Source organism: Odontesthes bonariensis, chromosome 22 (assembly GCF_027942865.1).
Source record: "Odontesthes bonariensis isolate fOdoBon6 chromosome 22, fOdoBon6.hap1, whole genome shotgun sequence".
NCBI classification, from domain to species: Eukaryota; Metazoa; Chordata; class Actinopteri; order Atheriniformes; family Atherinopsidae; genus Odontesthes; species Odontesthes bonariensis.
In genome coordinates, this window is record NC_134527.1 from 30,793,839 (window position 1) to 30,816,913 (window position 23,075).

The 23,075-nt window shown below is 41.2% G+C and overlaps 2 protein-coding genes across 2 annotated transcripts in view; both read right to left on the bottom strand.

Moving 5' to 3' along the window:
* dcp2 (decapping mRNA 2) overlaps positions 1–7,376 on the bottom strand; it is a 34,832-nt gene extending 27,456 nt beyond the window's left edge. Inside the window, exons 1-3 of the mRNA XM_075455219.1 lie at positions 7,004–7,376; positions 3,311–3,462; positions 3,025–3,152 (exon numbers count right to left, since the gene is read on the bottom strand). Of these exons, the coding sequence (XP_075311334.1) occupies positions 3,025–3,152; positions 3,311–3,462; positions 7,004–7,092 (369 nt within the window). The 5' untranslated portion in view covers positions 7,093–7,376. The remainder of the gene's footprint in view (positions 1–3,024; positions 3,153–3,310; positions 3,463–7,003) is intronic.
* A 2,061-nt stretch (positions 7,377–9,437) lies between these two features.
* On the bottom strand, positions 9,438–22,856 carry cenpa (histone H3-like centromeric protein A). Its single transcript, XM_075455522.1, has 5 exons — positions 22,768–22,856; positions 19,815–19,948; positions 17,327–17,448; positions 12,924–12,998; positions 9,438–9,912 (listed from the first exon to the last, which is right to left on the bottom strand). The coding sequence occupies exons 2-5, from the start codon at positions 19,936–19,938 to the stop codon at positions 9,784–9,786; spliced, it is 450 nt and encodes a 149-aa protein (XP_075311637.1). The 5' UTR covers positions 19,939–19,948; positions 22,768–22,856; the 3' UTR covers positions 9,438–9,783.
* Between the last annotated feature and the right edge of the window lie 219 nt (positions 22,857–23,075).

Consider the following 23,075-nt stretch of genomic DNA (forward strand, 5'->3'; position numbering starts at 1 on the left):
AAAGGGAAGCCACTGGCCAAGGCAAGAAGATTAATGCACACATTGCAGTCTACAATGTGGGGAAAGAGCATGTTAAAGAGCAGATTATAGATGGAAATCAAGTCCTACAACTTGAACTTGAGGAGCAGAATGCACCAAGCCCAAAATACAGAGCAGAGAAACTCATGAGCCGTCTACAAAGTGATGAGGAGCTCGGGAAATGTTTAGCCTTTTCTAAAGTTTCACTAAAAGACAAAGGAGGCCATTCCTTTTACTTGGTCTATAGTTCAAACGTCACTGTGGAGGATGTCATGGCATGTGCTTATCGGCTTGGAACAGCTGATCGGATGAAGGATGCGGCTCTCTCAAACATAGTCAACAGTGTTGGCAGCATCATGATCCAGGAGACAAAACCTGGTGCCACACGCAGTCAGGAGCGAACACTTCCTCGATATGACAGGACCGTTGATCGTTGTCTGAAACTGGACACACCTGAGACACTCCCTCCATTAAACATTGGCATAAGAGTGGGCCCCGAGTTCCCTGCAGATGCGTCCTTCATCCCTCCTGCTGAGAATGATCGAGTGTTCAAAGCATGTCTCCAAGTGTACTATGTCTGGATGCTAAGCAGGTATGTGGAACTGAACAAAACTATATTTGATATGAGGATATAATAGAAGGATGTTTAGTCACTACATATCTAATTAAGTGCAACTGGTAAGGCAATATCTGATGATCTCAATACAAGAACCGGCAAGAACCCGAGATTCCAAAGGGCCTTCAGGTCGGTGGATTATTAATTGATATTTTTGAGTTTGGGCATGTTAGGTATTAAATAAAATTCAATCCTTAAGCAAACCTAGCAATTATCCCAACAATCATTTTACAGTCAGCTGGGCAATGAGTGGAAGGTCAAACCAGAGGTGCAGGAGCAGCTGGAGGGCTTCACATGTCTAATGTATGGCCAGTCAGGTCTAACATCTGTGAACCTGGACAGGACCAAGATCCTAAAGAAGATGGTGGGAGAGGAAGAGACCCTCAGCCTAAAGACTACAGGGTAGCATGCTATAGGCGGGCTGCTGAGCCAATCTTCTGGGGGCCTAAACCCTATGATAATGACCAGGGGTGGGAGAAGAACGGAAAAGGGATTTTAGAGCCTGCCTGGTGTTGTGGAGCAGTTTTGCCTCCGTCATTGGTCGACCTGTTGGCGAGTGGTCTCAGTACAATAGATGATGGGGAAGTGGAGGAGATAGAGATAGAGATGGACAATGATGAGTGGGTGTGAGTGTGGGTGGGGTGGGGAGGGGAGAGGGGAAGCTAAGTGTGTGTATGCATGGTTCATTTTTCTCTAATAAAGAGTGGTTCTACCATCTAAGTGACCTTTTCATTTGGCTGCTGGTGTCAAAATCATCAGAAAAAGTGTGTTTATTTGTCTTTGTATTAACATTATATATAATTAACTAGTTTGTCATGTGACTCCCGGACAGTGTTTGTCCTCCACCGTCGGCCTGGAGACGCAGCAGGGAGCAGTTAAGAGTCCACAAAAGTTGCTGTAGAGGCTCTCTGCACTCTCTTTACAGTTAATCCCTCCTCCTTTCTCCAGTTCTGCTTGATTCAGATAGTCTTCATAAATATGAATAAATGTGACTGTATTGTGTCCAGTATTGCAACTGTACATAAAAGGTCTTTACATGTAGCACTCTTCTCTTTGCCATATACACCACCTCACTGGGGAGATCATCCGATCACATGGCTTCTCATACCAATGTTATGCTGACGATACCCAGCTCTATCTGTCATTCCCACCTGATGACCACACGGTCTCAGCACAAATCTCAGACCGTCTCTCTGACATATCAAAATGGATGAAAGCCCATCACCTCCAACTGAACCTCTCTAAAACTGAACTGCTCGTCTTTCCAGCCAAACCAACCATACACTACAGCATCTACACCTAAACTGAATCCCTATCTCTTGCTCCATCAAAGGTAGCTAGAAACTTGGGTGTCATGATTGATGACCACCTAACCTTTAAAGATCATGTTACCCTTGTTGCTCGATCATGCCGCTTTGCATTGCTAAAGATCAGAAAGATCAGGCCGTACCTAACCCAACACGCCACCCAGCTCCTGGTGCAGGCTATGGTCATCTCCCGCCTTGACTACTGCAACGCTCTCCTAACTGGTCTCCTAACTGGTCTCCTAACTGGTCTCCCAGCCTGTGCTGTGAAACCTCTGCAGATGGTCCAGAACGCGGCGGCACGTCTGGTCTTCAGTCAGCCTAAAAGAGCACACATCACCCCTCTGTTCATTGAGCTCCACTGGCTACCCTTAGCCGCCCGCATCAAATTCAAGTCCCTGATGTTAGCCTACAGAGTCCTTAATGGAACGGCTCCCATCTACTTGAATGCTCTTGCAAAGGCTTATGTCACGACTCGGTCACTCCGGTCGTCACAGGAATGTCGTCTAGCAGTGCCTACACCACGCTGAAGACAATCCAGACTCTGTTCATGTGTCGTTCCACGATGGTGGAATGACCTACCGAGCGCTAACAGGGGCGTCCCTGAATATCTTCAAGAAACTCTTGAAGACCCAGCTCTTCGGAGAGCATCTCCTATTCTAGTACTTACCCTGTACTTCCCTACCCCCTCTACTGCACTTTATCTTTCTGTACTTCCCTCTATGCCTGCACTCTATCTCTACCTGTCACCTCTGACAGAGACTGACTGGTGGTTTCCTTCTATGTAGCTTATTGTTATTGTTAGCTTTGATGTTAGCTGTAATGTTATATCCTCATTTGTAAGTCGCTTTGGATAAAAGCATCTGCTAAATGCATAAATATAAAGATGAAGCCCTGCAGCTACACTCTCCATGTGAGCCATCAGCCACACAGGGGCTAAACAACCAAATAATTGGGTTTTTTTCTGGCTATCTCTGGATATCTCTTGCATGTGTTCTTTTGTATGCGTATTTTCTTTTTCACATGACTGTGTCTGTATAAATGTCAGAAATTGCTTTAGTGTATGAGCATGCAACACCAACTCACATTCTCTTGGGATTCATCTAGAATTATTGCCCCATAAGTTGGTACACCCATCTTGTACTCCTTCCACTGCTCGAGTACTTTCTGAACATCCTCGCCATGAGGCAACAGAAATGGACAATGATGAAATAGTTTGCAGCTGTCAAGAAAATTAACATCTACTAAGATGTCTACAAGTATGAACCAAGCAAATTTAGTGTAAAGTACAGCAAAATATCAATATCAAAATATCAAAACATGAACTTTTTAATAAGGTCAGTCAAAAGGGATCCGCCATTTGTAAGGATATCTGCTTTGGCGAAGTCTCGTATTCCACAGTGAGGTGCTCCTGGAGTGTTTTGCATGCAGAAGTCCAGGTAGAACCAGTGGGCCAGCTCAATCTGGAAGCACACACGGATAGCATTGTCCCGCTCTTCGCTGGGGATGTGAAGGATGAACCGGCTAGAGACACACACAAAGATCAGTCACATTAAATGTCTGCTGCTTCTTGTTCTAGGCTCCTTGTATTGTGGCCCTAGTCTTGTGCACTTGCTTGTATCTACCGTTGAGTTTGAGATCTGCACTGGTACTTTACTGTTGCCAAGGTAAATCAAGGAAAGGTGCATATTAATTCTTACATCAGTAAACCTTACATTCATTACTCCACTTGGGTTGTGAAAAATAACTAATCAATACTAAAAATCAGTATCAGCTATCTAATGGGAAACATGCTAGTCAATACATCTTAACACCTTCACTCAGAAATGTTTTGGATATGAACAGTTTAACCTACACAAAAACTAACTTGGTTCATTTGAAAGGAAGGGATCATCATTGGGGAATGTATTGTGTATTGTATTTGTTTTATAATTAATTTAACAAACATTTTGCCTTGATTTCTTTTTTCTTGTAAAGTACTACTTTACACTTTTCCCTTAAAATAAGACGGAAGTTTGTAAATTGTCAGATCATAACCAAATAGTTTTTCAGAAAGGCAGTAAAGATACAATTTGAAAGCATTAGTTGATTTAAGTGGTCCTCCTTTTTGTGAGGGTGCTGCTATTCTTAGTTAACAGCACCAGTGCTTCAGGTGGAAAAAAGTTAGCCATGGCCCCCGTTCATTAAAAACATATCATGCCTCTTCATTTGTCACCAGTTATTCTTCATACTTTACAACCAAACAGATGACAGTAGTTCTGCACCAGCTACTAGCAGGTTTTCACATGTTCAGATCGTACTATACAGTAGATATCCGAAGGAATTTTTTTTTTTTTCTTTGCTATCAGCTGGGTGGTGTACTAAGACTAAACGGCCTGATTTTTCTCATGTTGTAAAAAGAGATATGACAGAGACAGGTTGTTCAGAAAAGCAGAACCACTGCTCAGGGAGGATACCCTGCTGTCCCAAACCTTCTATTCAGGACATGTTTAGGTAAGAGATGTAGAGGTGAAGCAAATATGCGTTTTGGCTCCATTTTTCAGCCCAGGAGGCTGCAGTTTGGTGTGCATTTATCACTCTTAGTGTGTAAAACAAAAGCTATTAATGGTAAGGGGCTGTTTAGACTTGCACAGAGGTATCCAGATGTGCTGGATGGACAGACACACATGCAGTCCTCCAAAAAGCTTAGAACCAAAAACTGTTCACTTTGCAGACTGTTCACACTGGGGTTTCCAAATGAATGTCTACTTAGTGTAAAGCATGTTTTATAGTTGACGCGTTGTGACATCCAAATGATGTATTTCGGCCTGGCGCGCGGCATGAAAAGGCGGCGGCGCGTAGTCTAATTTGTAAGGTGGCGCCCGCGGAGAACGACAAACCGATGGACAAAGAAAAGGTAACACAATAGACTTAATAGTCCTATAACAATATTCTAAGTACTATATCAGACTATAATGGTGATAACACACCTATTGAAATCTCAACTTCTGCAGGCTCATCAGCTATTATGTAAGGAATCTTTCTCTTTCGTCGCCTTTTCGCTGGCAAGGTTCTAAGCAGCATTTCATCTTCCAGGTACTGCAGCAGCATCATTGATGACAGTGCTACAGGGGCATTGTTTTCTTCTCCACTTTCGTCGTTGTAGAGTAGTTAGCGGTAACCTTTACGTAGCAGCGGTAACCTTTACGTAGCAGCGACACCTCTGTGACGGAGAAGATTGCAACTACTGGCGCATCAACACTATGCTGCTCTTCTATTTATCTTTTTTGCCGCTTCCTCTAAAATGTTATGAAGTCTTGTTGTCAGCCCCTCTTGGCTCAAGCTAACTTTCAGTCAATCAGAATTAGATCAATGCATGGCATCATCTCCAAAGCCTATGTGCTGTGAACTGAGAGTGGCCTCTCTGGGAGAGGATGATGCAGAAGAAAATCTCCATGGAAACATGGACAAGCCTTTGGTGTCTATATTTCTGCTGATCTTTATACAAAGTAAAACTTAGGCAGCCTATGTATCTGGAACTTTAGGGACTGTTTGCCAATTTGAGTTTAATTTTCTATTTCTTTGAAGATGGTGAAAACTACTATTTTCTTTTCCTGAAGCATTCAGCATTCAGTTCCTCACAATGCTGGTTAGAAACCTTGTCTGACCTTTGCCAGCTCCAGAGAATATTACCATATCATATCACATTAAAGACCGAGGTTGCTGCAGAGAGCACAAGTAGGGCACCGCAACTGCTGTCCGTGGGCAGCGCCGCAACTGCTGTCCGTGGGCAGCGCCGCAACTGCTGTCCGTGGGCAGCGCCGCAACTGCTGTCCACGGGCAGCGCCGCAACTGCTGTCCACGGGCAGCGCCGCAACTGCTGTCCACGGGCAGCGCCGCCTGACATTCACCTCGAACAACACAACAATCGTCTGGAGGCTTTTGTGGTACTCATGACAGCTTTTTATATCCTCAGATCAGTTATCTTCTGTGGTTATCTTGACTTTGTAGAGAAGAATGAAATTATAAAAAGTTACACAATTTCTGAAAATAATTAAAAGAATTCTGGTTTAAAATTCCTAATCAAAGGATTTCTGTTGTGGGATAGATTTGGTACTAAACTGTGAAATCTGAATAAGCAAACTACCCATTTCTCAACATCTGATCAGCAAGTTTTCCTCTCCTGAAAACTGATTTCCAAACAAAATCTTTCTGTTTTTGTGATTGGATGGAGAGAGGCACATGGTCTATTGCACATGGACAATTAATGGACAGTTGAAGGAACTTTCCTGAGTGTCAGAATGTATTATTTCCTTTAAAGTGCACATAAGTAATCCGTGCTGATTATTGCTGTAACACAAATGATGTTGAATACGATAAAAAAAAATTTTTTAAAAAGCACAACATTTGTAGAATTTGTTACAGAGATGCCTTCGTGTTATATGGATGATTTGGACTTCAAAGTTAAAGAGGCTGAAGGAAGTTCATTTCAGATTTAGTACCCGGTACTTATCTACCCATTCTATCAGAAACTGAAGACCAGTTTTAGGATATTGAAGGATATCTATGTTTCTGCAAAAATATTAAACATTGACAGAAATGTTTGCATGTTTTAAACTGTAGAACATCTCTTTACTGTAACTACAAACCATTTTGGAAATCTTTTCAAGACTGAATGTTGGAAGAACACCCACTGTAATCACATCACATTCTGCACTATAATGGATGATGAGGAAAAATACATGGTGTGCATTGGCTTGATTATAATAACCAAACACATGCAAGTTCATAAAGGCAAGAAATATATATATATATTTATATTTATATTGTCTTCCCGAATGAGTTAGGCAGCTTAGATAAAGCAGTTAAAGTGAATGTATGAGTCCCACACCAGGTTTTCTTAACATGCAGTCTCGTTTAGGCCACTGATAGAATTTTAGTCATTATTTCGGAGCACGAGCTCTACCCTGAAGCCGTCGAGTCCGCCAGCCGCACTCCGCCTCGTTCCCGCCAGCTTCTGCGGCCACATAAAGCCGCAGGTAGCCACAGGCACCACATAGAAAAGGCTAGTAAACCGTAGCCTTACCTGCAAAGATCATCCAGTACGCTGGAGGGGATATCTATTCTTTTTGTTTCGATGTTGGCTGAAAACATTTTTACTCTTTCCAAGAGCATGCAGACACCAACGCCATGTAGTAGACGCAATTCACTGTCGCAATTTACATTAAACTAACGACACAAAAGATATCTATAAACTAATATCTCGCCGTATTCTTCTATCAGAAACTTACTGAGGAGCCGCTGTCCCTTGTGATACGCGCAAGCTCTCATAAGGCGCATGCGCCTTAGCGAACTACCTCTTCCTCTTCCCCCTCAGAGGTAAACAAAGCCGAAATGCGTCACTGGCAGCTAATAGACATTGTTGCCATGTATGTGTTCTCCAAAATGAGCTGTGACTCCGTACATTGTTTACATATTATCAGTCAATTTTGCTCATCATACAAGTCAGAAATTTGAGATAATGCTGAATCATATTCAGTTTCTATGGGTGGCCTTCCTTTTATTGACTTAACATTCCAGCTTCACGGGGGGCTTATCTCGTTTGCCAGTTACGCTGGCTTCACACTACGGGAAGCCAAAGGGTCAAATTCGCTAACTTCACTAGCCGAATATAACGCCTACTATAATCTATTTTACGCCGTTCGGCATCTATTAAGTATCATTACAAACCCCACCAGGGGTTTTATGGAATATAATCGCCTCAGTCTTTTAATTTGAATGTTTGTCTTCCAGCGCCAAAAATTGTTGGCGTTTCGAACTGTCGTGCACGTCCCGTGTTTTTACACGAGCTGGACGGGGCGCTTTTGGCTTGTGACCCATCAAAATCCAAGATGGCGAAGCCACTTACAGTGTTGAACTAGCATTAAAAAAAAAAGTTAAATAAATTGAGACTGTGGAGATTTTCAGTGGAGTGGAGTGGTTTTTTTTTTAATGCATTTTGTCTTCCTGTACAACTTCTTCTCAAGCTAATCCTGTGTTGTCGCGGCGCCATTGTATCAGTACTGCCGCCTACTGTTCATGAAGAAAACTGCAATGCGCCTGAAGCCGATAAAAATGGTTATAGCATTGTGCTCATCATGTCATGGTTAACTTGCACAATGACCAATGTGCTCAGCATAATTGCTTTACTCATAAGCAGTTGATTTTGGCTTTACTGTTTGTTTGCAGCCTAGACAAAATCCTGTGTCTTCAAGCATCAGATTAATTTTTTTTTTTCATTTACATACAAGATTATTCTGAAATGTAGGAAGTGCAGCCTTAAGCATGGTTACAATATTCAGTTTTTACTTGCTGTTGGGGGAGTAAGCTGGTTGTTTGAACATTCTGAGTGATCAATAAATCAAATAAAATACAAAAATGGTCAGAAAAGGCCAAATCAATAACCACAAAAGAAGAAATATCAACACTTTCAGAAATGAGCAGGTCCAGAATGTGACCTGGAAGGTGGGTAGGTTCTGTTACATGTCGCCGCAAACCAAACATGTCCAGCACAGAAGAAAAGTCGTTGGCATCACCATCCGTCATATTATCTATGTGAATGTTAAAATCAAGATAAAATGGTTCAAATCAGTCGAGATAACAGACAATAATTCAGAAAATTCATCAATAAAACTTGCACAGTATCTGGAGATCTGCAAATGATTAAGAACAGGATTTTAGGAACACCCTTTAAAATAAAACTAAGATATTCAAAAGAAGTGAATTCACCAAATGAGATCTCTTTACACTGGAATGTATCTTTAAATAAGGCAGCTTCTCCCCCACCGTTCCTCCCATTTCAGCATTTATCCATAAAACTAAAGTTTGGGGGGGCTGCTTCATTAAGAACAGTAGCACTTGTGCTCTCTGTTAACCATGTTTCTGTCAGAAAAAGAAAATCTAAATTGTGTGAAATTATGAAGTCATTAACTAACAGTGACTTATCGGACAGAGATCTAATATTAAATAAGGCTAGCTTTGTGGAGTTTACACTGGTCTCTGTTGTATTCTGAGTTGTACGTGGTACCGTTAACAGATTAGATAGATTCACCCAGCAGGCTGACTGTTTTCGATTCCTTCTTTTACTAACTAATACAGGATTAAGTAGTTGTTCCCACACCATGCCAGAAAGTGACAGACCAGTTCCCTGTACTCAGCCTCTTTTCCATCACTGATACACCCAACAACTCAGTGAGTCCTCAGTGATGCTCCTGTGCTGCTGACCAACTTCTCAGTCCCACAACCCTTCGGTCTCACAAACTGCGGTTCTGTTGTGAGGTGGCTCGGGTCACCACAAACCTATCCCCTTTCCTAAAATGTTTTTAATCTATTGATTTATCTTTTTATTCAGTATCATACCCTTAATTCAAAGCTTTTTAAACCACTTTGAGCTTTCTGCACCACACTATAATTACTAAAGTTTTCAGTTTTACAGTATAATGTTAAATATATGTAACAGGAAAAATTAATACACCAAAAAATGAAACCATCACAAAATAACTTTACTTCAGTGAGGAACAATATGTACACATCAATATCACATCAGTAGATCCATTATTTAAAGTAAAAAAAAATAATAAACACAAAAAGCTGCTTTATAAGAACTCTTTTCCAACCTCTTTCTTTCATCTCTCTTGGCAGCATTAGTTGGAGTTTAACTGTTCAGGATGGCCAAAATCCAACCCACCCCAAAAAAGTATCATCTCACAAAACATTTCAAACGTATGAAATCTGTTGAGCTGAATGAACACAGCTCGAGAGGAAATAATGTGAACATGTCATTACTGTTGCTGGGTTTTTCTCAGCCCCTGTATATAATAATGGCTGTTACATGTTATCCACCCCACGGATCCTCCTGGCCAGTTGAATGTCTCGTGGAAACACAGTGACCCTCTTGGCATGGATGGCACACAAGTTAGCGTCTGAGAAAAGCAGGACAAGAAATGCCTCTGCAGCCTGCAAGCATAAAAAAAAAAAAAAAAAATTGTTGGGATTAAAGTGAAGTTGCCTGATCAGGAACCTGGATTATCAAGCAGGTTCAACATGTCCAGGCAGCCAAAAACAGAAAGGAAAGTTGTCAGCTTTTCACATGTGATATGGGGCACCCGACTATACGAATGCACAAGTCTAAAAAGCTTGTCAATTTCACTGCCATATCAACAAAGCATGAGTATATCTGATCAACTTACAATTAAGTATTCTATCAAATTGATGTGCTGCAGGTGTGTTCTTTAAGTATGTGAGACAGTTTCAGAATTAATTTATCAACGTGACGTGGGCTGTTTTAAAATGGAACATAAAAGCAAAACTAACCAGGCAGTGACATTATCAGTGTACAAGATCATTGTCTGTTATCCAGGCTCCAAAAAGCTAAATGAAAAGCTTTTACTGCTTAAAAAAAAAAAAAAAGACACTTTATAAAAGGTGGATACATTATGTTGACATATTAAACCAGAGAAAGAGGCTAATGTAATGCAATTTTGGAAATTTGGTATGCTGCCCACTCAATATGTTTGGGAAAAGTTAAGGAAACATTTGATTTTTCAGTGATTTGAATAAATAAAAAATATTTAATATATGTTCCAAACATTTAAAGTCAGCAGGAACAGGTTTTAGGCTACATAAGCATTACCTTCTGCTGACCTGTGTCATGATGATGCTTCTTAAGGTCAAACAGTGGAGAAATTCTTCCTGATAGTCAACCAAGCGTGACACAACAATAAAAATCTTATTTTCACTGGTGGATGAAGCACTAGTACCATATATAATTTTAGTTTCTGTTCTTGTTATCAGATCAGAAGCAACAGAATGCATAAGTTTTTTCTTTCTCACTCACATTAATGTCCTTGTCAGATGTTGTCTGGCACCTTGCTAATTTTAATTAGCTTCACAATATAATCTCTATGTAATGTACCTAAACTGATTCTCGCTTGAAGCTTGAAAGTCTGGAGTACAAAGCAGCAGAGAGGGGCTGATCCAAAGACAGAAAGCTACCCGTCTCAACACATTGCGAAATGTTTCACCGGGTTCATCTTTTAAAAGAAAAATCAATGTCGCAAAAGGTCTGTAGAAGTCTTACAGTTGGTAAATGTAGTTAATGAGAGCGCGATCTAATGACCATGCATTGGTTCAATGTGTAAGGGAGGAGAAGCACATGCAATGTGAAAGAGAAAGGGCTGAGCGGATGAATGGAAGCACTGCACGCAGCCAACATTTGTGGGGGAAGTGTAACAAATAGTCGGCCACTTGCCTTAAATTGTTACTGCTGGTCAACAAGGAGAGATCTAGTCAGGGGCAGCCCTATTTCTTTCTCACTGCTGAGTCTCCAGTTTGGATCTTAAACCTTTAGCTCTCACTCAGTGGGGTCACATGGCACTAAAAGGATCAGATAATTGGCTAAATTACAATAAGAATGAGTTGAGCAAGGGTAATTATCCTTATATGGCGGATATATGGCGGTGAATGAATGGGATCAGAGGCACAACGCGTGTCATACCGCGGTTATGATAGGTGGCGCTGTACCCATTCCAACTATTGCTGATAGAGCCACTTCCTGTTGACCTCTTCACCACCAACAACAACAAACTCAGGCATTGGAGAAAGATGGAGAACGCAGAGCCAGATGAAGCTACGTCCCTCTACATTTGCTCTGTGATGAGCTGCTTGTTGCACAAACTCGATGCCCAACGGAGCATTCTCCATCGCGTTGTTTGTTTCTTTCTGACGGCGACAACAACAGGAATATCGTCTCCTTTGACTTCCGGGTCACGACCCCGGGAAAACATCTGGAGCATGCGCAGAACGCAAAGTCTGATTCACCACGTGCTTCAGCGTCTACAAGCAGGTTTAGAGTGACTTTCAACCCAGTTATCTCGGGGTCTGAATCCGATCCAATTTCTTGTCAGATTAAGGTGTCTACATGCACTTAATTACTCAGTCTGATTGTAATTTAGCCAATTCTCTGATCCTTTCTGTGCCATGTAACCCCACTGACTGAATGTTAGAGGAAAAGTGGAGCTCCTGTAGTGATAATAAACATCATTTTCACTCTTTACTTAAAACAATGCAACCCCAACACAAGGTTGATCGTAGCGTCCCTCCCCCATGGCAGAACCGTGAAGACCAGATCGATGTTAGTCTTTTAGAAAAATGTACGCATTACCACCAAGTTACCACCTATATGTGTATGTGTAAGACACGCAAGAACCAAGCATCTACTTAAAGTATTTGATTTTTTTCAAGAATATTCAAGAAAAAGAAATACCGTTTTTTGTGGGTTAAGGTTTGGGTTGGCTACTGAACCCTTACTTTAACTACTCATTAGAAATATCAGGATATTTGTTCAATGTGTCAGAAATTGGCTGCCCTATACAGTGAATAATAGACATTGGTCTCTAAAAAACCTACATCAGTCAACAGCTCCATAGCAATGTTTCTTGCCACAATCAAAGGTCTCAGCACATGAGCTGTACAAACTGTAAAGCTCCAGAAGCCTATAAGTATAGGGCACTAAATAAGTCACGGCTAGTGATTTCAGAGTTTTTAAATAGTCATTAAATCATAAAGTTTGACATATGACAGCCTTGTTTTTACCCGCACATCATGGTTACTAATGTCCCATCATACTACTGATACATCAAGCTGATTGGTCACTGCCATGAAAAAAAAAAAAAAAAAAAAAAAAATAATGAAAGAGTACTTCACTACAGCCAGGCTCTGGTAAAATAGAGATGGTACGGTGAGCTTAGATTTGAATGTTGTACAAATAAGAGAAATATGCAAAGTGAAAAACCAGAGCTATCAAAATGCTCAAAAGAGAAAGTACATTTAAAATTCTCTTCGACTGTTGTAGCATCCCAGATGTTCCTACTGTGCTTTGTTTAGTTGGAACTCATTTTCATTGTGTTTGTATGTTACATAACCTTCATTGTTGGGTTAGAAGCTTGGTGATGAAGAGCGCCGCTTACCTCCTGCATGGCCATGAGAGCGTAGACTTGCCACCGGAGAGCTTCTCTGGAAAACGTTTGGCAAACCTCACGAACCTGTGTGACGTTTGCACAGGTCAAAGTAAGCAGCAGAAAACTCCATCCTGAGGATTATAGATTAATTCCAGCGACAAAACTACATATAAATTACACATGAAATAAAACATCAACTTTGATCAGCTGGCTCACCTTCGGATTTCTACTCCTACAGAGAACTGGGTATGACCCCCCGACTAAGAAAACGGAATCACCACACTTAAGGAAGTTCAGGTTTTATTTTGTAAAACTAATTGAATTGAGACATGACACAATTTTATTAAACTCATTGCATTTTTAAAGCATACCTCCAACCTTTTTATAGAAATGCTGTAATGCCAGATCTGGAATATTTGCTGGTTATGTCAGTGAGATGGTTGGTGTTTTCTGAAGAAAAGTTTGAACGCTTTTCGCTCAGCAACAACAAACCTCATTTCAGTTGATGCACTGAGGAAAGTCCAGCTGTACGTTTACAGCAGAGGTAATTACTTCCATCTCCTCTGGTCCTTTACCTGACGTCAGCCCCAAACGATAAGACATATTTTTTTTTTTTTTTTTTTTTTTAAATCTGCTCCTTTTCTTCAGGCAAACATAAAGTTGGAATCAAAAGTTCCAGCATCATCTCCATTGCAAATGCAGATTTGTGCTTCATCACTGAATCTCCCCTTCATGCAGTCATTGACTGGTTCTCTTTCGCCCACTGTAACTTAACCTTAACACAAGACTACGGTCTTGTGTTAAGGTGGAAGTGATGGTTTATGGAAGTCCCGTTTCTTACAGTTTAGTAACAAAGTAAGAGAGTGACAACAGCACCGTGGGTTAGTTAGAGTGGCGTGTTCTGCCATGCTGGGGGCATTTGTGTAATCCCAGTAGAGGCGGGAGTGTTACGACTTCCCTGACTGACTCAGGTGCATTAGCGTCGGATCAACTTTGGACCCATACTGCACAGTGAACATGCATCAGTGCCAATGTGTCATGGCTCGTGGGTTTTAGTTTCCTTCCTTCTCTTTGGTTACCTTGCAGCCTGTTCTTGTTGGTTGATCAACTTCCTGTTTCACACCAGGTTTTCTGTTACTGTTGACTTGTTGGTTATCACCTCCATAGATATGTACAGAATGGCTAGATGTGTTACGTCTGAGCTTAGAACGTCCGCACAAGTCGGCCATCTTACCACAGGGTGAGCTGTCCAGGAGACAGTCAAACCTGAGGTAAACTGAGTTACGGTAAGTGATCTGCTCTGACGTTATTACTCTTATCTCGCAGAAATCTCGACGATTTTACACTGTTTGTTTTCTAACAAACGTAATTGCTGTGGTAATAATTCTGGATGATTGAATATGTTGAAATGGATAGATATGTAGAATGGCATTCTATACATACCTATGAGGGTAGGGGGGTCACGGACAGAGGAATGCTCAAAAACCCACATTCAGTACCCTACATACTAAAAGACCATGTGCGATATTTTATTTATTCGGTCATCTATGCAATAATTCACGTCACTACTGTGCAATATCTTTTCTATTTATGGTCAGACTATGTGCATACAATGTGTAATTAACACAAGTGTAGTGCAATATGGGCAATAACTCAACCATAGTGCTACAACTTATTTTATTTAACTCTCTTTACTTTGTATATCTTATATATCCTATATTCTTTTTTACACTTTGTTTTAGATTATTCTATATTAATTCTATATTATATTAATTATTCTATATTATACTGTATTTTATATTTATAGAGATCCCATGTGTGTGTTTGGAGCTACTGGGGACTTGAATTTCCCTGAGGGAGTCATCCCAAGGGATAAATAAAGTTGAGTCATGGGGCAAATAAACGTGAAATATTTACATTTTTATTTAAAAAAAAAAAATATATATATATATATGGACTTCGTCTGTAGTGTGATAATTAGCTTACTACTTTGATGTTTATAATAACCTAAACGATTGAGAATTAAGCAAGTTATGTCTTGAATGTTTCACCATCAACACAATGCTGTTGGCGAGAGAGCTGCCTGTGGTAAGATGGCGGCCATCTGAGGACGTTCAACTCCGTTGACCAGCAACGCGGACGAGACATCTAGCCATTCTATACATATCTATGATCACCTCCCTCAGCATACATAGATCACTATGTATGATGATGTTGCTCTGGATTTTTGTCCCTCTCGTGGTTTCCCAGTCGGTAAGTTTGTCAGTTCATCTTTCCTCAGTTCTGTTTTAGTTTTGCTTGTAGTTCATTCCTTACGTGGCAGCTTTGGTTTCCTTTAAAGAAAGCCTCCAAGTAGGGGTGGGCGGTATGCACGGTATCATACCTTATGCGGTATTTTTCACCAACGGTAGAGATTTTTTTGGCATACCTTATACCGCAATAGCTCATGAGTCCGGCAGTAATGCAAAGTTTTGAACATCCGCTTGGATATGCCGGGTGACAGTAATCGCAAGACAAGGTAACACGAGTAATTTGTTTTACCACCTGCGGGCTAACCATGCTCCGGAATATGAAACGAGTCAAAGCCGGTGCTCTGTCGATTTCTCCTACTTGTCGAGATTTGCTACTTTGTGGTTTTGCGCATGCGCCGAGCCGATTTTCTAAGTTTCGTTTTCACGCCCATAATGTTTTGCTACCCTGCGTCTCAGCTGGTGTGTAACGGTGACATCCTCAAAATCATGATTATTTTCTCTTTTGGAAAACATGCAAAGTAATAAAAAACTTATCGTATTAACAAGCAGTTAGCTTAACATGCACAAATGGGGTGTCTGAAACATGACGCATATTTGAGCATGTTGAATAAGTGGAAGGCGCCTATGAAAGTTACGTTATCCAAGAGGCAGCGGCTTTTCTCTCACAGTTTATTCGAGGAAATTGACCTTTTCTTATTTTTTAAATATAAATATAACGTATATATTTTTTATATTTCCTGTGTTTTCTGTTTTGCACAATACATTTAATTTAATATTGCTGCAAACATCCTGATTGAAAGTGTTTATTTGGTGCTATGGTAACCACTGAGAAACTGTTCTGTTGTAATTTATATACAAAAGTACCATACCGCATACCGTCAGTGGCTCAAATTTTAGGCCATACCGCCCAGCCCTACCTCCAAGCCTCTACCAGCTCATCTGTGCTTTCCTGCATTTGGGGTCTCCACCTCCCACGCCACCAGGAACTGTGACACCCAGCTTGAAAAGGCCAATGTAAAAGAAGCAGTTGATTTACGTTTCGGCCCATTTCTTTTGTAGTGTATTTTCCATTTTTAAAGGCACACTGCTTTGAGTTTTCTGCGCCGACACAAATAAGCCCAAAGCAAATTTTATAGAACATTTCAGGACTCCAGTGCATGTGAGCTTATGGATCCTCCCTTTACATCCTTCCCATTTCAGTTAGACTTGCTCCAAATTCTAGACACATCTGACTGGTAACCAACATCTGTTTCCACACTCAAAGCTGAACTGCCATCACAAAAGGAGGTTCACAGTCCTTTCCCCATCTTCTACCAACAGCTCTTTTGTAGAGAATAATGTCTCCTACAAGTCACCCAAGTGCAACAGCTCATTACATTTAGTTTCTGCTCACCGTCAAAACCCAAGAAGGTCCAATTATTGCAGATGTTACGAAAACCTCAAAAACAGCTTAAAAGTGAAACGGACATAAAAACTGTGGAGTTACCATTGTTTATATTGTACATCCTGTACGCCTTCCTCTGAAGCTGTTCCTATGGTGCACCATTTATCCACTGTTCAGGATGAATCTGTTCAGCATGAGTCTAGTGTGCCTGGAGCACAGTGTTCACATCACAAGTTGCTGGTGCAATGCAGCCAGCATACTCGCAGCCAGCATACTCGCAGCCGGCCTACTCGCAGCCGGCCTACTCGCAGCCGGCCTACTCGCAGCCGGCCTACTCGCAGCTTAAAGCTCTGCGTGGACTCTTAACTCCAGACTCATTTGCAGGTCATTGTTTTAGAAATGCAGTTTACAAGTCATTCCATAATTTGCCTCTCATATTTCCCCCCTCTACTTCATCTGAGGAGGAACAAAAATATATTCATTGTAAGATTTCAAATAAATTAGGGTTTCATTAAAACCATATCAGGCACGTTTAGCAAAGCCAGAATGGTCAGCTGTCAAGTCAAATTGTTTTGTGTCACATCTGTATTTTGTATATTTCATTTTTTCAATTAAAAAAAATAAATAAAATTTAAAAAAAAAAAGCTGAATGAGCATTCTTCAAGTGTAGTAATTTCATATTTTTTTGCCTGGGGTGTTATTCTATAGGAATGAGGGTATAGCAATACGTGTGTCGCTCTCATATTACAATTATGGTTTGTTAGGGTCCAACTCACCAATCGAGCAAAGGGTCCCTTTCTGATCAGAAGGTCTGTGCTCTTCTGGTACTTGCGGATCTCCATTAAAGCCCTGGTTCCTGGTCTGAACCGTCTCTTCCTGGGAGAAACGGGAGCCTGCTCTGAAAAGCAGATTCAAACCAGGACATTCACCATTATACCCAGTTACTTTTTAAAAGCAGTTAGTCTGAGCCAGAGTAAATCTTTGCCACTGCAATATAAAAAATACACAGTACTACAAAAAAGTACTTCATATAATCCTAATAAAAAGGTTCAGTCTTTATCTACATGGAACACAACTGGTTCATTCCTCGAGTTGGGTGACATTTTAATTCATAGGACAGGGTTAGCTGTCAACAAACAAAAACACACATCTCTTAAAAAAAAAAAAAAATGCTTAGATAAAATATCTGGAGTGAAAATTAGTGAAAGAGGAGCCTGTGTAAAAAGGAAACATTGAAAACCTCAGAAAAGCTCGAGTGTTATTGCTTGAAACCTTGTTAAAATATTAGGGCTGAACGATATATCGTTATCGTATCTATATCGAGATATGAACATTCAAGAAAGTAATTTCGAAAAAGCAACGATATAAACGATATATTTCCCCCACGCTCGCCCTGCTTATACAGCTCCGGCAGTCACCATAAACATTACTTTTAAGATTGCGCTTGAATGCACCCCACCGCCAGCCAACCACAAAGCTTATTTCACGCTTGCTGTGGATCGACAGCTGAAGCCAACCAATGACAAACATAGGAGGGTGGGAGTGAGGGAGAAGTGGACTGAGACGCACACAGCCACACACATTCACGGGGAATTCATGGCGAAATCAAAACGAAAGAAAAGTGACATGAGCGCGGAAGATAATTCGGCCGTTGGCAGTGCAGAATCTAATTTTGTGCCAAAACATAAATCATCCTCCATTATTTGGAGGTATTTTGGATTTAGAAAGGATGATGTCGACCAGAGCGAGGTGTTGTGCAGGTCGTGCTTGGCGAAAATTAATCAATAAAACTGCACTCTTTTGTTTTATGATGTTTTTATTTTTCTGAAAAATGCTTGGTTTTCACCGAACCCGTAGTCATATCGTAATCGAGATATCTGGCATGAATATCGAGATATGAAATTTTGTCCATATCGTTCAGCCCTATAAAATATTACAAGAAAGTCTGGATGTTGGACAAAATATAAACGGATAAGCGATGGCTCAGCATTAATCCACATGTGGCAGTAATGATGAGCTGGGATTTTCCAAATGCGTCGGAAAGGACATCCAATGCTTCTTTTATCGTCTCCTTAAAGCTGCAGTCTGCAGGATTTGTTGTTGTCATACGTAAAGTCCTAATTTTTGGCATTTTAAGAGTTTACATGATCTATCAGAACGCTTGAAGTTGAAAACGGTGACCTCCGTAGTCGCAAAATGCAAGAAATGCTTATTTTTTTAACCGAAAAATAAAAAGTTATTCAACTTCCTGTCCCGCCCCATCAAAACACATGAGAACTCGTGCACGTCTATGTGCACGCCAGATGCGCGTACACGACTCCTCATTCATCAACTCACCTGTCATTTGCAATCATGGAAGACACAGTAAGTAGACTAGCCCGTAATGAAGTTCAATAGTCCAGATAAATAAGCGTGGGGACGAGCCTACCTTGTATCGCGCGTGCACAATCGGTGATTGACAGGCAGCAGAGCCCAGCTCGTAACCTGATTGGTTACCTTTTACCGGTCCGGTCTGCAATTTTGTAAACAAACCTGCTGGCTTTGGAGGGACCTAGCGGGACATATAGGGGACCTAGAGAACTCTTTTTTTTTGTATTGGGGTATTTAATGTACTACTTTCAGAATCCCCGGACAGTTCCAGGCATTATGCTTGAAAAAGAGTTGCAGACTGCAGCTTTAAGCAGAGGATACACTGAACCAACCTTTATGAAAGAAAGAAATAATGCTGTCCCACAATTCCTTACAGGCGCAACATTCATGGCTACGCTTTATCATTTTCTTTTCTCTGCGATTCATCCGGATAATTATGAGGACGGGAAGGTGAACTTTTGAGAATTTCCTTTCCTTTTTTAAATTATGAACATATGGAGCTAATCTTTGTGTACGAATGTGCTGAGATTGAATCAGACAAAGTATATAAAGCACTTTTTTATAGAATATTTATTGAACATTTGTAGTTTGAATGCTACAGACTCACTGAGGACGAGTGTGACAAGGTTCTCATTGCAGCCTGGTTGTGTTTACAGTACCAGTATATGTATGCACTAATATTTCTGCAACCTAAAAAAACTGATTATACACATGAGGGCTGAACCCAAAATATGCTTTTAGAATAAATAACTTATTTGCTTTGCTTTCCATGTCCTCAAGTTAGTAAACCTATATGTGTACAAACAGAAAAATGTTTTAAACAAAGCTAAAGCTGTGGCTTGCTCTGCATCTCTCATCAGTTCAAACCTGATTCCAGGGATGTCAGACACTCACCTGAAACTCTACTTTTTCTCGGGGACTCCTTGCGCTTTGAACTGGACACCCCTGGAGCTGGCACGGGGGGGCGGCGCTGAGGGGTCTTTCCCTTCCGTCGGCTGGTAGATGAGTCGTGACGCATGGCCTCTTATCTACAATACATGGGTCAGGACAACAAGTAAAATATTGTATAATCTCTCCATGAAAGACGGAGGACGTCGCATATTCAGTTGTAAGTTATGCTCCATAAGGCGTAAAATGTGTCCCATAAGACCAGATAAATACATTTATTTCTATTTAAAGCAGTGTTTCCCAACCCTGGTCCTCAAGGCACACGGCCCTGCATGTTTTCCATGTTTCCCTGCTCCAGCACACCCGATTCAGCATTCTGCAGAGCTTAAAGACCTGAGCCATTCATTTGAATGGGCTGTGCTGGAGCATGGAAACATGGAAAACATGCAGGGCGGTGTGCCTTGAGGACCAGGGTTGGGAAACACTGCTTTAAAGTGCCTTGACGACTCGATTTTTAAAAGGGCGTAGTATCAATTTAACTGAAACTTAATACTTGCTCGTTTGATTCTAAGAATCCCTTTACACAAAGGCGTCTTGTTTTCACGGCTGCCCATCAAATGCCTGGAATTACATCCATGGACTCTGTGGCAGGGGCGAGGCTAGGGCATTTTTAGTGGTGCCAAGGCACTACTGTGAGATAGCTCGGCACCCCCTGGCTCAGCACATTTTTAAAATATTATATTATGCAAAAGCACTTTTTTTTTGCTTAAGGATGCATTATTTTAGTGACCATTTTATTTATTTTCTAGCATTTCTTTTAACTCTTTACTCCCAAAATAAATGTTAGTCATCTTCAATATTTGTCTCAGGCTCTCTGTTATCCCTGTCAAGCCACAGTCTTTTGAAATGAAGAGGTCAAAATTGAATGTTGTAGGGGAAAACACTACTTAAAGGGATACGCCACCCCCAGGCCAAATTAAGTGTATCCCCGCATTCCCGAGACATAAATAAGTGTGTGGGAGCGTTTTCCTGGCGACCCAGGCATTGTCTGAATCTCACAGCACTGACCACTGCTTGGTTGCGTAATACATACATGTTAGAGTTGCAAATCGAAATATTTCGCCCAACGTGAATTAATTTACTTGATTTACCTTCTAATTACTGTGTGAGTGGTGTACTTTCACATCGAGTGCAAATGACTGTGTAAATCGACACGGAAGGCTTGTTTTGTTCATGTCGGTTTGGGAACTAGTTTACGGTTTGGAAAACACAGCCGAAGCACACTCCCCGCTATGTCATTGGGAATCCCCACCCCGGCTGCTTCACGCTGGTTTGTTTGAGGAAGTCGGGGGTGGGGATTCCCAATGATGTAGCGGGGAGTGTGCTTCGGCTGTGTTTTCCAAACCGTAAACTAGTTCCCAAACCGACATGAACAAAACAAGCCTTCCGTGTTGAATTACACAGTCATTTGCACTCGATGTGAAAGTACACCACTCACACAGTAATTAGAAGGTAAATCAAGTAAATTAATTCATGTTGGGTGAAATATTTCAATTGGCGACGCTAGCATGTATGTATTACGCGCAACCAAGCAGTGGTCAGTAATGTGAGATTCGGACAATGCCTGGGTCGCCAGGAAAACGCTCCCACACACTTATTTATGTCTCGGGAATGCGGGGATACACTTAGGTGCTGTTTACACATACCCGGGTATTTTGATAAACGAAGACCTTTCCCTTCGTTTATACACAAACGGAGTTTTTTCCTCCGAAAACGAAGCTAAAAAAAAACTCCGGCAAAAGTGGAGATTTTTTAAAAACTCCGTTTAGCGTTTGTGTGTAAACTGGTTGAAAGAGACAAAAACGGAGTTTTGGGAATGGAATGAGGAGTTGTCGTCATAGTACAGAGCCCCGCCCCTATCCGCCATGTTGGCAGGATGCTAGCGTGAAAAAGCCATTCTCTCCGTCCATTGTTTATCTGGCAAGCATGGAGGTACTAGCAGCATTTCTGTTGTTGAGAGCTATACTCGCTTGTGTGATTTTGAAAATTACAGTCATACAATGTATTGAACAACAAAGACATTTTTCACGGCTTTAGCAGTTTTATAGTCCAGCGCAACGTGTAAAAGTAGCTCAGTCTCGCTATCAGTCCACACACATGAGCCTGGCGCCATATTTTCTTCTTGAAAAGGATCCGGAAGTTCTTCCTGTCAGCGGTTCTCTATTAGGCTTCTGATTGGCTTGTGTGGAATTCTCATTGTTCTAACACTGCCACTGTCAGGCTTGGCGTAATTTAACAGCTCTTGATAGCGTATTTATGCGGATCAATGTAGATGTGATTTTTTTTTTTAAACGGGGCTGTGTGCACCTAGTTTTTTTTGCAAACGAAGGTTAGAAAATATGCGTTTATCAAAATACCCGGGTATGTGTAAACAGCACCTTAATTTGGCCTGGGGGTGGCGTATCCCTTTAAAGCAAAACTAATACGGCTCCAAAATTTATAAATGTACTAGTTCGCCTCAATTAGTGAGAAATAATGTGCCTCTGTGAGCACTGGCGGCTGGGCACCCCTAAAGACCAGATCCTAAAATCGCCCCTGGCCGCCATCAGCATACAAACAAAGTGAAATCAACCTCAGTGTGAACCATTCGGTGCCGTCCAGTTTGCAGCAGCTCCAGCCGACGTGCAGCGTTAAAAATGTTATCAAGTATTCAATTTGAACCACATAATGCATCGGAACAGAATTATCTAAAAGCACATTCAAGCCTTTACTACTTAGTAAAACACAAACAGCGCGGCACTGACGAGGAGGACTTCGCGGTTTCTTCCCTCTCCGAAAGCAGAAAACACATTCGCGAGTTAAAAGAAGCAAGAACTCGTTACTAAGGTCACACGTCTCATAGAAACATAACTTTTTGAAAACAACATTTCCTAGTCTCATAACATACATAAAGTCATACCTTTAAGGCGCCTTTATTTTCAACTGTTTTCAAAGTCGTTGAAGTTCTTCCAACAGGGATAAAAACACCGAACAGTAAGCATTCACTGCGGCTGAAAACTGAAATTTAAATGACGCCTCTTCATCTGTTCAACCAATCAGCTTGGAGCAAGGGGGTGGGGCCGGATTCCGAGCTCGAGGGTCTGCATGTCGATGTGCACGCATCCCTCGGGAACGCGCGTTCTATCCAGGAGGCACTACATCGAACAGCGGTCGCTTCACCAGAGTACGGTTTTAAAAAGATAGTTTTATTATGGAAACTGAATTGAC

What these genes read in the sequence shown, in the direction of transcription:
- cenpa (XM_075455522.1), bottom strand. Translation starts at nt 19,938, where the DNA reads ATGCGTCACGACTCATCTACCAGCCGACGGAAGGGAAAGACCCCTCAG. An exon ending in GAGAAAAAGTAGAGTTTCAG is followed by an intron (nt 17,449 to 19,814) that starts GTGAGTGTCTGA and finishes TCTGCTTTTCAG; the next exon opens with AGCAGGCTCCCGTTTCTCCC. An exon ending in CTCTCATGGCCATGCAGGAG is followed by an intron (nt 9,913 to 12,923) that starts GTAAGCGGCGCT and finishes TTATGCTTGCAG; the next exon opens with GCTGCAGAGGCATTTCTTGT.